Source organism: Pundamilia nyererei, unplaced genomic scaffold (assembly GCF_000239375.1).
Source record: "Pundamilia nyererei isolate P.nyererei 1_Seehausen unplaced genomic scaffold, PunNye1.0 scaffold00190, whole genome shotgun sequence".
NCBI classification, from domain to species: domain Eukaryota; kingdom Metazoa; phylum Chordata; class Actinopteri; order Cichliformes; family Cichlidae; genus Pundamilia; species Pundamilia nyererei.
The window spans coordinates 480,437-492,138 of record NW_005187591.1 but is presented as its reverse complement, the minus strand read 5'-3'; the positions used below and the strand labels follow the sequence as shown (position 1 = coordinate 492,138).

The following is an 11,702-nucleotide window of genomic DNA, read 5'->3' as shown; positions in this document are numbered from 1 at the left end:
TGCATCTAATCACTGTTGGACTTTGTCTAGAAAGCCCCACAATAGCCACTGCCACCAGTTGTTACAGCTTTGGGAGCTGCAGCTGAATCAGTACCTGCTTTTAGGCACCAGCATGAGTCATTTTTGTGGAAATTAGAGAAATAAATTCTAGATTAGGCGCCAGCACCATGCCAGTGGAAAAGAGCGATAAGACAGAAGCCTTTGGAGCCAAAAAATGAACAGCTGAAGGATGGGATACAACACTTGTTCAGGCTAGGAAAAAAAACATAAATCTAATTATCTCATCATCATTGTCCAATACTGGACAATTTGGCAGCAGTAGGTGAAAGTTCAGGTCGAGGGATATCAAGTGAGACTAAACTGTTTGCTACGGGGTATCATCACTGGCTCCGAGACACATTCTTCCACTTCTGGGGCTCGTAGTCTTGTTACCTCCTCCCCTTAACCTCAATCGCTCACCACCTCGCACCTCCCTGTTAGACAGATATATCCATTACACTCTGCCCAAACCACAGATGACATTTATGACTCAGCAATTTCACACTTATATGGCTAATTGCACTTTCACCATAGCAGGAATCCTAAGGGAAGTGACCAGTCTCAAGCAAAACATACATAGTGATCCTTAAGTAGTTAAAGTGCAGAAAGTATTAGCATGGGACAAAAAAAACACACCAAAAGAAATGTTTTATGTGCCAAGAGTCAACTCCAGCTGTGACAAATCTTAAAGAATGGCCTCCTTGATGATGCTTGGACCACAGGGAACTGAAAAGGGCTTCTCCATGCTTAGCCAACTTCTTAAATCCCCAACTCACATGGCACAGGGAACACACACACACAGAGAAACACACACACACATAAAATGGGGCACCATTTGCTACAGTACTTGACTAAGAAGGTCAGGGGAGAATTTTCTTTGCTACGCAGTGACGCCTGTCAAAATAAGAAGACACCAACATGACTGCAAATCTTCCAAATGTAGACATTTTTACAACGCTAATGCCAGGGGTCAGGCAGGTTGTACCTTCCCAGGGCACAATGCTTGGCTGGTGGTCAGTCAGCGGCAGAGTCAGCTGTCATGTCTGTGGGAAAGGAGGTTGTTCCACTGCCTAGACAAAACTACATGCAGCCTTCTTGGCACTTTGGGCAGCAGCAGTCCCAATTTGAGTCTTGATATGGATTCTTAGCTTTCAAAGTGGAGAAAGTTCCTCAGCAGCAGCTGTAAATGTTGCTTCTGTCATTCATCTCGGATCCAAGTTGATCCTTGTTGGGATTCACCCCATCCTGGCACGTCATAGCCAAGCTGGGAGGTGGAACCCATGACTTTCCCACCACTTACTGTGTTTCCGAAAACCTTCCATCTAACATCCCACACACCATCTCTCACTCCAGGAATCTGCTTCTCTTCCTCCCTCTTCTTCCTAATTCTCTTCTAGGAATTACCGATGACTCATTCTGACCAGATTAAATGACCGCCAAGGGAGAGAAACTCTTGCGTTGCTAAACAATTGAGAAACTTACTCAAAGCAGATGATGCATTACAAAAATAAAGAAGTAAAGGTCTGCATAGAGCCGAGTATCAGCTCGTTGCTCAATCCACACAAGAGGAATGGTCATAGCAGCTTCTCTAAAGTCATCGTGACCCACTCTCAGTTCAGACTGTCTTAATTTCATATCTTAATTTGTGGAGACAAAAAAAGAGAACTGCTACATACACAAAAATGCATCACCAAAGGAACCATTAACAGCAATTTCTATACATTTTAAAATGTTTGCTGACATATTTAAACCTTCCTATAGACTAGGGTCTTTGCAGATCGTATCTCACAGGGCTTTTTCTTCTATAATTCCAATTTTTTTATGACTTTATCCATCAGTTTGTTCCTAATGATGTCACACCATTTTATATTTCTGCCTTGATTGGGACTTTTTAAAAATGCAAATAGTTTCGTGACCCAGGGGATCCCAGTTAAAAGTACCCAGTGCCACCTCCTGATCATTATTGTCATGGGTATCACATAGCATTAGAGGAGGGGAGGGGTACTCTGTCAGTCATTTAAAGAGTGAAGCCTCACTCTTTGCCATCCAGATGGAGAACTTACCAGACTGGAAGCTATTGGAAAGTCACTGGCTCTACCTGAGACAGCTGGGGTGCACCCTGGTCATGCCACATATGAAAAGGAGAGCTAATACTTCTATACTGCAAACCTTTGAATACCCTCCTCGGAGTGAGGAAAACTCCACCTGCTGATATGACTGCCCAATGTGCTTGTAAAAGTTGTTACCTTTGGTCCTGAAACACAGGGTAGCAACTGTTTGCTCCTCCTGTCACATGCCAGCATGCCCCAAGCATAGCATGTGGGAAACAGTTTGCTTTAACAGCTTGTGATGTGTTTTTAACTTTAGCTGTTTTTACTTGTTTCCTGTTTGTATACAGCCTATTGTGAAAGATTCTTTAGGCACAGCCAAGTGGCACACGGTTTCCACTTTGGTGGCCTAAAGATTACATCTCTGCTCTTTGGAGATAGATGTGAGACCATGGTCTTCAACAGGAACAGGGTGGAGTGCTCATTCTGGGTCAGAGGCAAGTTGCTGTCCCAAGTGAAGGAGTTTAAATATCTCAGGCTCTTGTTCACCAATGAGGAGGGGGGAGCCAGACATTGACAGACAGGTCAGTGCAGCAAGAATTGGGATGCTGTACTGCTGTGTTGTGATGAAGAAAAAGCTGGGCATGAGGGCGAAGCTGTCAATTTATGGGTCAATCTCCTTTCCTACCCTCACCTATGGCCACAACCTGTGGGTAGGGACTAAAAGAATAAGATGCAATACAAGTGGAAAAATTAGTATATCTGAGGTCATCCTCAGAGATAGGGTGAGGAGCTCTGTCAATCAGGAGGGACTCAGAACAGAGTCAGGCGGGATCCCGGGAGGATGCACCAGAGCAGATCGAAACAGTGGAGCGCATGGTTTATCCACTGCTGGATAGTGACATGCTGGAAAGATTATGTCTGCGGATTGGTTGGTTGTATTTTGAATTCGGTTATTTTATATTGGGGTCAGAGTGACCCAGATTAGTTTCATCATAGAAATACAACTGAAATGTTTACTTGAAACTATTGAAAATAGAGATATTTGAATGAAAACATGGTAAATAATCTTTAAAGCAATAGTGTGGATTGTACTTTGGATAAAAGCTCTAAGTTTTTAAGACTTAAAGAAAAGTTAAAACTTTCTGCTGTACAAAATATGAAAATGAATTATACTTTGAGAATTATTATTTTTCTATTATATTTGCCTCTTGCAGTAAACTATTCTTTGGGGATCTCGAGAGACCCCAGTTGGTAGTCCCAGTATGTTAAATATGTCGGTAGGATGCAGGTCAAGTCGTCATTGGCTTTATTGTTCTGGATAACAGATCAGGAAATCCTCTTCCTGTTCACTCTGCAGCTTTTGATGGATAAATGTCCTGAAATTATAACAAACTTCCTGTTGCCGACCTCTCATGGGCGATGGGAAAATATTCAAATGATTAAATCCACAGTGTTGACCTGCTTCGATTTCACTGGTTCAGCCAGATATCCACCTCCTCAGCCTCTGTCCAGATGTTCTGTTTCAGCCTGTGGTTCGTGCTTCCAAATCCAAGCTTGCAGTGGATAAAACGTGTACTCCGCTGTTTTGTTTAACTTGATATATTGGCTTGCAATGTAATACACTTTTATCCCACGTAGCTCCCTGAATCAAAGGTCACTCTGAGTGAAGGGCTGAAGATTAACGTGATTAATAAAGTGAATAATGATTGTTTTAGCAATAAAACATCTGGAGAAAGGAACATCAAAACCAAAGTGCTTTGTTTTTTTGTCAGAGCAACCAAGATAATGGTCAATATGAAACTTAGAGTAGGCGTTTCTGAACTGAAAAAGTACATCTTGAAGACATCAAAGCAGATAACATCTTCACCATAATATCTGGAAGGTTTTATTAGCTGGCATTTGTAATTTGCAATATACTTAACCGTGTCTATGAGACATGATGATGGCTTACTGTTACAATCCATCACAACTAAAATTAGAGTCCAGCCAATTTATCAGTGGAGCGATTAACTATTAGCTGATCTGTTATTGGCGTCATTTGTAACAGCAGATAAAAGTAAAGAAGAGATGGGAGAAGCACACTTCGACCTTGCTCACAATGCGGGCAGAACTGGACAGTAAATAAATAAATAACTAAACATAACAAGCATCAGAGAAATCTGTTTGTTTGGGGATTTTTTTTGTCTGTCTGAAGTTAAAATAAATTATTATTTAATATATTGGAATGTCAGATTTGTAAATCACCAGATACTGGAATCAGACTTTAAAATCCTATATCTGTCAGTTCTGACTAAAAGTTATGTGAATAATTTTATACATTGCTTCATTTCTATATGAATTGGCTTCCTTTGCACTTTTCACACTGTACTGCTTCTCATCTTGGCCAGGACATCCCTGTAAAAGAGATTTTCTAATAATAAAGATTTAAAAAAGGACCCCCAAGTTGACCAAATGATAAATTTAAGCTACTTTGCATCGTCCAGCCTCTTCCTCCTCATCTTTAAACGTAATAAAAGTCCACCTTGTTTCCTCACTCGGCTGCAAGTGTAATCGATATTTCTGCTGGAAACTCCAGCTGTACTTAAAAATAAAGCCTCAAAAGAAGCCAAAAACTGCAGTAGTTCAACAAAATTACAAGAAACCACAGCACACTTTAAAATACAAAAAAACAAATTCTTAGAGGAGACTTATAGAAATGTACAATGTTGTTATGGCCTGTTAAACTCACTAATTATCTACTTTGAACTGATATTTTTATTAAAAGTTGCTCATGTAAAGGTTCTTACTGATTTCTTGAGTCTGCCTTGTTTGTAAAGCCATACAAAAAAGCTCAACGTTCACCATTGTGAGGAAAACACCAACTGCAATGTGCCAGATCATCATTGCTGCCAATTCACACTGTGCAGTGTTTTAATCAATGTAATTCTAAAATACAGCGTCCCATTAACATCCATGCACCAACCATGTAAACAATGTATAAATATATTTACTGTAAAAAACAACAACAAAAAGATTCTACATAGAGCACAAAAATGACATCACCTGCATAAGATTTGGACTCGGTATCATTTTAAGTAAAGGAATCGGTTTTATGAAGCCCAAACTAAAAAAATCATTATCATAATAATAATGTAATCATCATCATCATATAGTGGCCAACTTTCATTTTGATGTCAAAAATGAATTTATATGACAGAATATCTGAGGTAGATTATACACATCAGAGGGATATGTAGGCTATTGTCTTTAAAAAGTTGCACACTTTCATTCATGGAATCATTCAGCTCTTATAGTCATTACTTGTATCCCATAATACATTCTCTTGTAATGAGTGCCTCACTCAAAGTATAACAGGGAACCCGGACAATCTGATGCCTATGAAAGAACAGTTAGTCTCTGGTTGTTGACCACAAGACCATTACAATGTGTCTTGAATGGATTATGTAAATGTAAAAGAGTTTTCAACTCTTCAGATGGAGTTGGCTCCACCCTTTCCCCCCTCCTCCTCAGACATAGAGGATGTTGGAACTCAACTCCAAAATGTTCACAGCAGAGCGTGACGGAGCTCTCCCGAAAAGTATATTTCTGATTTTTTTAAAAATAAAAAATCAACGCGTACATATATCTGACAAGAAAGAACTAAATAAATGTTTGTAACATGGATAAACAGAATAAATGGACTGTATTACAAATCAGTCCAGATTGGAGATATGAGTGTGTTGGTCTCCGAAGACCGCAGGGACGCATGGTCTTTATGAATAAAGTCTGGTCTTTATCCTTAATCAGACAGAAACGATACAGAATCTGTGCGTTCACCAAAAATAATGTTGGAGACTTTCCCTCCACTCACCTCAGCTTCTGTCAGATCCACACACAAGTAGAGAGCCGCCAGCATTAAGAGCGAGCCGGACGGTAACAGCATCGTGGCTGTGCGCCGTTGGAAGCTTTGCGCGCAAAAGTTGTGCAGAGTGCCAACAAAAACAGCCTTCTTCCTCCAGGTAATTCAAAGTTTATCGGCAGCACACGGACAGCACGTTTTGCTGCATCTTTGTCCGAAGCGTTATGAGGATCTGATCAGTGTAACTTGGTCTTGTTTATGATGCACCACACCCCCCGACCACCCTCGCTCATGCAAAGTGTTTCCACCTTGCTTTTACAAACACTCCGACTCTTTTCGGTAAGCAGAGGGACTAGTCGGCACACATTTGTGCTTTTGCAAGAATATTTGAGGAGGTTTTCGTGGAACATAAAGCTGATCTTAAACTTTTCAAACGGGGAACCTGGGCATCTCGTGATACCCAACTTTTTTCCTTCGTCTAACCATCGCACAGAGACCGGAGTGACCGTAAGTAGTGCATTTTACGAAGCTGGAACTGAGTGTGAAAGTGCTAAAAAATGAATGAATATTGACACAGAAAGTCTTATATGTATGCACTCGTGATTAACCAGAGTTATTAACGTCGTGCGTCTCCGCTGTGCCTCAGGTCGGACAGTCATGCTGTAAAGCGTGTTCACGTGAAACTGTGTGGGACTTGAGTTTGCGGTCCGCGTGAGTGGGGACCATGCAAGAACAACACGGGAGAGGACAGAAAAACCTGAGGTAAGCACAGCGTGAAGGCAGCACATGATTACCACATGATTCATTGATCAGGATTTTTACGCGTTTTTTATTTTTTATTAATTTTTAAATTATTATTGTGAACAGGCTGCTGCTTCTGTGCCTCGTCGTTGCCATCCTCTCCTCAGAAGTGCACGCAGTAAGTTTAAATTTAACGCGATCTTTTCATTTCTGATTATGAGAGTTCACTTGACATGTGCAATCTGTAGAATTAAAGCATAAGCGTCATGCTGATTGCGTCTCTCGACTTGGAAGTTGCTGTCTGAAGCAGCAGAAACGCGCAGACCTCGGTGTGTGAACAATGGGCGTGTCAGCACCAGAGTGTTTCTCCTGTAGGCAGTGTTGGGAAGGTTACTTTTAAAATGTATTCCATTACAGAATACAGAATACATGCCCCAAAATGTATTCTGTAACCTATTCCGTTACGTTACTCAATGACAGTAACGTATTCTGAATACTTTGGATTACTTAATATATTGTGGCGAGTTTAGACAAGGAGGAGACGGAGGTATCGTTTGGTCTTGCTTCCCGTGAGCTAGCCAGGGAGCACAGCCGTTTATTACATTTGCAGAAGAACACACTGCCACTAGCTAACTGCTCAGCGCGCAACCACAACACACATAGGGCGCCCTCTGACCCCGGAAGGACACACCGTCGCAGCGAGAGGGCGTCACCCGTCACCATGGCAACATCCACAAAACATAACTGTACAAGCAGAACCCCGAACAGCCCTGACCCGCTACAATATTATCATGCTTTTTACAACAACGTGAATGTACTATTGCTGTGTGATTTATTACTATTACTGAAGGTTCGCGACTCCGAACTGTAGTAAAGGGACCTCTGACTAATGCTGGGCTCACACTGTGCGATTTTTGGCCCATTTTGAGCCGATTTTTGAGTCGTGCGATCGTTTTGGCGATCGGCCCGATTTTGGCCTTCATCGTGCGTCGTGCATCGTGTAGTATACGTGGGGTAACGAGAAGCGATTGACACCTCACGACCAGCTCCCGATCATCAATCGCTTGGTCGTGAGGGTGTCACCGCAGTTTGCCACACTGCGCACGCGCAAACACAAATGTCAGCGAAAAAGACGGCGTAGCACGGCTGTGCAGCGTGTGATCTGGACACAAGCGATGGAGGCACAACCTGTAGAACCATCCGAGCCCTTTCGATGTGGCCTCACAAAATTATCACGACCACAACAACCGTGAAAATAGTTGGATCGACACTGCTGCTCAATCACAGCTGCCTGACCAATGTTTTTCATTAGCAATTTAGCAAAGTTGATGGTGGTGGTGTGTCTGTGTGAGTGAAAGACGGAGAGGGAGAGCGAGCGACAGAATTTCTGTTATAACCTTCATTTTTATGGACGCACAGTGTGAGCACTCAGGTCGCATCAGAGCATCGGGCCGGTGTGACCTATGAACTTCTAACCCCTGCGAGTCAATCGTACAGTTTGAGCAGGAGCTGAATCGCGCGACTGAAAAAATCGCACAGTGTCTGCCCAGCATAATACGGCGGGGTCCCTGTCGGCTGGTAGCCGAAAAATAGCTCTACTTTGTTGTGTGGGTCAACTTTTCTTGCGACAGACAGAGAGAGGCGTTGAAAGGCTGCTCCAACGGAACTTGTTGTTTTCGGAGGAAAACACGAACACAGTGTACAGTCGAGTCTTAATAGCTTACTTACAACTGGGCTCGTCAGGCACTCTTCTTGGCTGCAGTGGTTATTATTATATTTACATGCTTCCAGCTCCCGTTTTTGCTCGATGACAACTCGTACCTTTCCACTCCCCTTTTTCTCCCTCCTCGCGCTCACAGACACATAACGTGTATGGCAGTCCATTCTCCCTGCAGCACGGACTACACTGAACATGATGCTACATTCTTTAGAGCTATGCTTGTAGCATTCTGCCTGTTAGCTTAGCACAACAACAACAAAAAGGCGCTCTCTCACCCAGGAAACACACAGTCGCAGAGAGAGAGCGTCGCCCTGTAACCATGGCAACCGTAACGCTGCCGCCTGGAACAAAAGAACGTAGCTGTCAAACAAAACCCAAACAGTCCTGACCCGCGACAAAATGAAACAGGAAAGTACCCCAGTGTATTCCATTTATTTCAACAAAGTAACTGTATTCTGAATACCACCTTTTTAAACGGTAACTGTAACGGAATACAGTTACTCATATTTTGTATTCTAAATACGTAACGGCGGTACATGTATTCCGTTACTCCCCAACACTGCCTGTAGGAGGGATCTTGGCAAAGAACATTTTCAGTGGGATTACTGGTGGTGTCGCAATTTTAAAAGTTTAAATTGGGACAGCCACATTTTTGGCTTTTGCAAAACAAATAAACAGGAATAGGATTCAAATATGGGCATATGGTATGCTTTTCTTGACCCCGGATTGAGAAGTGGGGCCATGACCTCTGCAAGCAGGATGATGCTGAGTATGAGCTTTATGGGTTTAAATGTGTCACTTTGTGTCCATTTCTTTTTAATTAATCAAGAATACACCATCACCACCACCACTGCAGCCCATAACAGATTCATTACTTTAATGATAAATGCTATACAGCACATTTTAATCATAGTGGATCTACATGTTATACATTAAAAGGCTTAAACAATGAAAATTAAAAAGCCAGAGCTTTTTCACAAGGCTATTACTACTACTACTACTATTCCAAGTGTCTGAATCTGCTATGGCCCAATAAGATCATGCACACAGAGGGGCATGAAAACTCCCAAACCTGCAGTCAGTGTACAGTCAGCTCTACTACCAGATTATTCCTCAGGTAAATAGTGACTGTAAAGGGATCCCTTCCTAATGCTGCTCTGCTATTACGAAATCTGGGGTAAAAGCCACAAACCTCAGCCTCTGCTTTGAGTTGTCTAAAACAAATATAAAGTTTCATCAGGTTTAACTATAAGCAGAGCAACTTCCTAAGAGCTGTCATTTTATCTTAAGCCTATGAAACTCAGTGGTGCAGGAAGCACTTTTTAAAATTATGCTTGTGGTTCTGTGGTAAAGTTTTAAACACTGCTTCATCATTTCTGCGTGTGTGAGGTCTTGACGTTGGACATGACATGAATGTCAGCATCTGCACTTTTATTCTTTGGTCAGTGGAGCCCCATTCTGTGGATCCTCCGTGGACTTCCATGTTTAGTCCAGAATTTGAGATCGAAGAAAGGAACTATCATTCTTACTGTCCTACTCCTAAATGTAGACGTGCAAATCTGATCTGCACCTGGCTGCTGACACGGGCAAGGAAGCATCTTCACACTTTAACCCGCCTACGAGTGAACACCATCACCCAGATTTTCCAGAGCCAAAGTATAGCCTATAAAAAAATCACAACAAAAGTTGCCTCAAGGGGCGAAGACTCCACAATAACACATATTACTTTTCTTTCTCCAGACCTTGCGCGGTCTGCTTTATTTTTTCTTTCATTGTTTAAAAACCCAAATTAAAAGTTGAATTTTTTTACGCTTGTGAGTTTTGCACATTGTGTTTGCACTGCATTTATCTGGAACTAGAGCTGCTGAGCTGGGAGCTGAGACAAAGTGAATGTGTTTAGACGATAAAGGTGGTTGGTGAGTTCATTTTCAAAGATCAGAGCGTGGGTTTGACTCCCAGTGAGAGCAAGCTGTCCCTGATTAGCTTCTGGAATAAGATACACAACAATTTAACGAATCACATTTTCTTAACTTAATCTTAAATGCAACTGTTATAAAAAGCACCAAATCATCACTTTGAAGAGTAAATTTAAAAAACTTTCATTGTTGGTTAATTTGGCCTTTTTAAAAACCTTTTTAAAACGCTTTGCAACTTTCTTTTTTTTTTTTTACAGTGCACCATTGGGATGCTGAGTCCATGTGCACACTGTTTGTGTAAGCGTTCGGTACGCGTGTGTGTCTGTGTGTTTCTTTTGACTTCAGCTGGCGCATGATATCAGATGTTTGGCGGCTCTCTGAGTTTTTTAATATCAAACTCAAGGCACTCAGATAAAAGGTTATTTTATCGAGTGATGAAAAGGTCCCGTTGTCTTTCGCTTTTATCAGATTTGGTCAGGGCTTGATTAGAAGCGTGTGACACGGCTCAGCTCCTCTGTGTATTGTCAGGCTTTTTCTCCGAGGCAGGGATGCTGGGCTACAGCCGGCTAATTTTAGTTTGACGATATCCATGTTTTCTTTGCAGACGAGTAAACTGGATAAACAGTTTGCAATAAACATTGTTTTGAGGCGAAATATTTCCATCTTCAAACATTACAGAAGTTTTTGAAAACATAGTAAGGAGTCACTGTCAGTAGCTATAGCTTGTAGGTAATGAGGTGTTTGAAGATATTTCACATCTTTCGAGGTTTAGGGCAAACGGTTACCAACTACATGTCACTATGATGTCTTCCATTTGACACAGAATTCCCCAAATCTCAGCTAGATCTGGAAAAATATGTTTCTGTTTAATATTATATGAAAATCGCACCCTCGGGACTATTTCACTCCTTTAAACAAAATCATTGTACAACTGATTCCCACCATCTGTCTCCATGTTACGTTTGCACTTGGAATTCCCCGGCCTGTTAAAACTTTGGTACATGAGATTTCGTTTGCTATTCCCAGACTTTTTGTGTTTTTCTGCTTGCAAATAAGCAGATTTCCTTAAGTTGTGGTGTGACTAAAGGCAAAGGTATGCTAAACCAGCAAACGTTATACTCAGTGGTGTTGTGTTAGCTCCCTGATAGAGGAACGTGGGCGTGATCTAATTTGCCATGATGATAAAAGCATACATTCTGAAAGTCACTGCTGCAAATCATTCTTACCTTTCCATGCAATAGAAGTGCATTATTTCACAATCTGTCTTAGGGCTGTTCGATATAGGGCTGCTCGATTATGGCAGAAATGATAATCACGATTATTTTCACTGAAATTGAGATCACGATTATTTGACGATATTTATTTAACCCTTTAAGACCTACTATAGAACCAAGTCC

The 11,702-nt window shown here is 41.7% G+C and overlaps 2 protein-coding genes across 3 annotated transcripts in view; one reads left to right on the top strand and one right to left on the bottom strand.

Annotated features, from left to right (window-relative positions):
* The window catches only part of col4a1 (collagen, type IV, alpha 1), a 48,020-nt gene extending 41,994 nt beyond the window's left edge, over nt 1–6,026 (bottom strand). Inside the window, 1 exon segment of the mRNA XM_005747175.2 lies at nt 5,941–6,026. Within this exon segment, the coding sequence (XP_005747232.1) occupies nt 5,941–6,012 (72 nt within the window). The 5' untranslated portion in view covers nt 6,013–6,026.
* Nucleotides 6,027–6,367: 341 nt separating this feature from the next.
* Nucleotides 6,368–11,702, top strand: part of col4a2 (collagen, type IV, alpha 2) — a 63,172-nt gene continuing 57,837 nt past the window's right edge. For both annotated transcript variants that reach the window (XM_005747177.1, XM_005747176.1), the window contains exons 1-3: nt 6,368–6,435; nt 6,575–6,690; nt 6,796–6,847. In XM_005747177.1, coding sequence (XP_005747234.1) covers nt 6,653–6,690; nt 6,796–6,847 — 90 coding nt within the window. In that variant the 5' untranslated portion in view covers nt 6,368–6,435; nt 6,575–6,652. The remainder of the gene's footprint in view (nt 6,436–6,574; nt 6,691–6,795; nt 6,848–11,702) is intronic.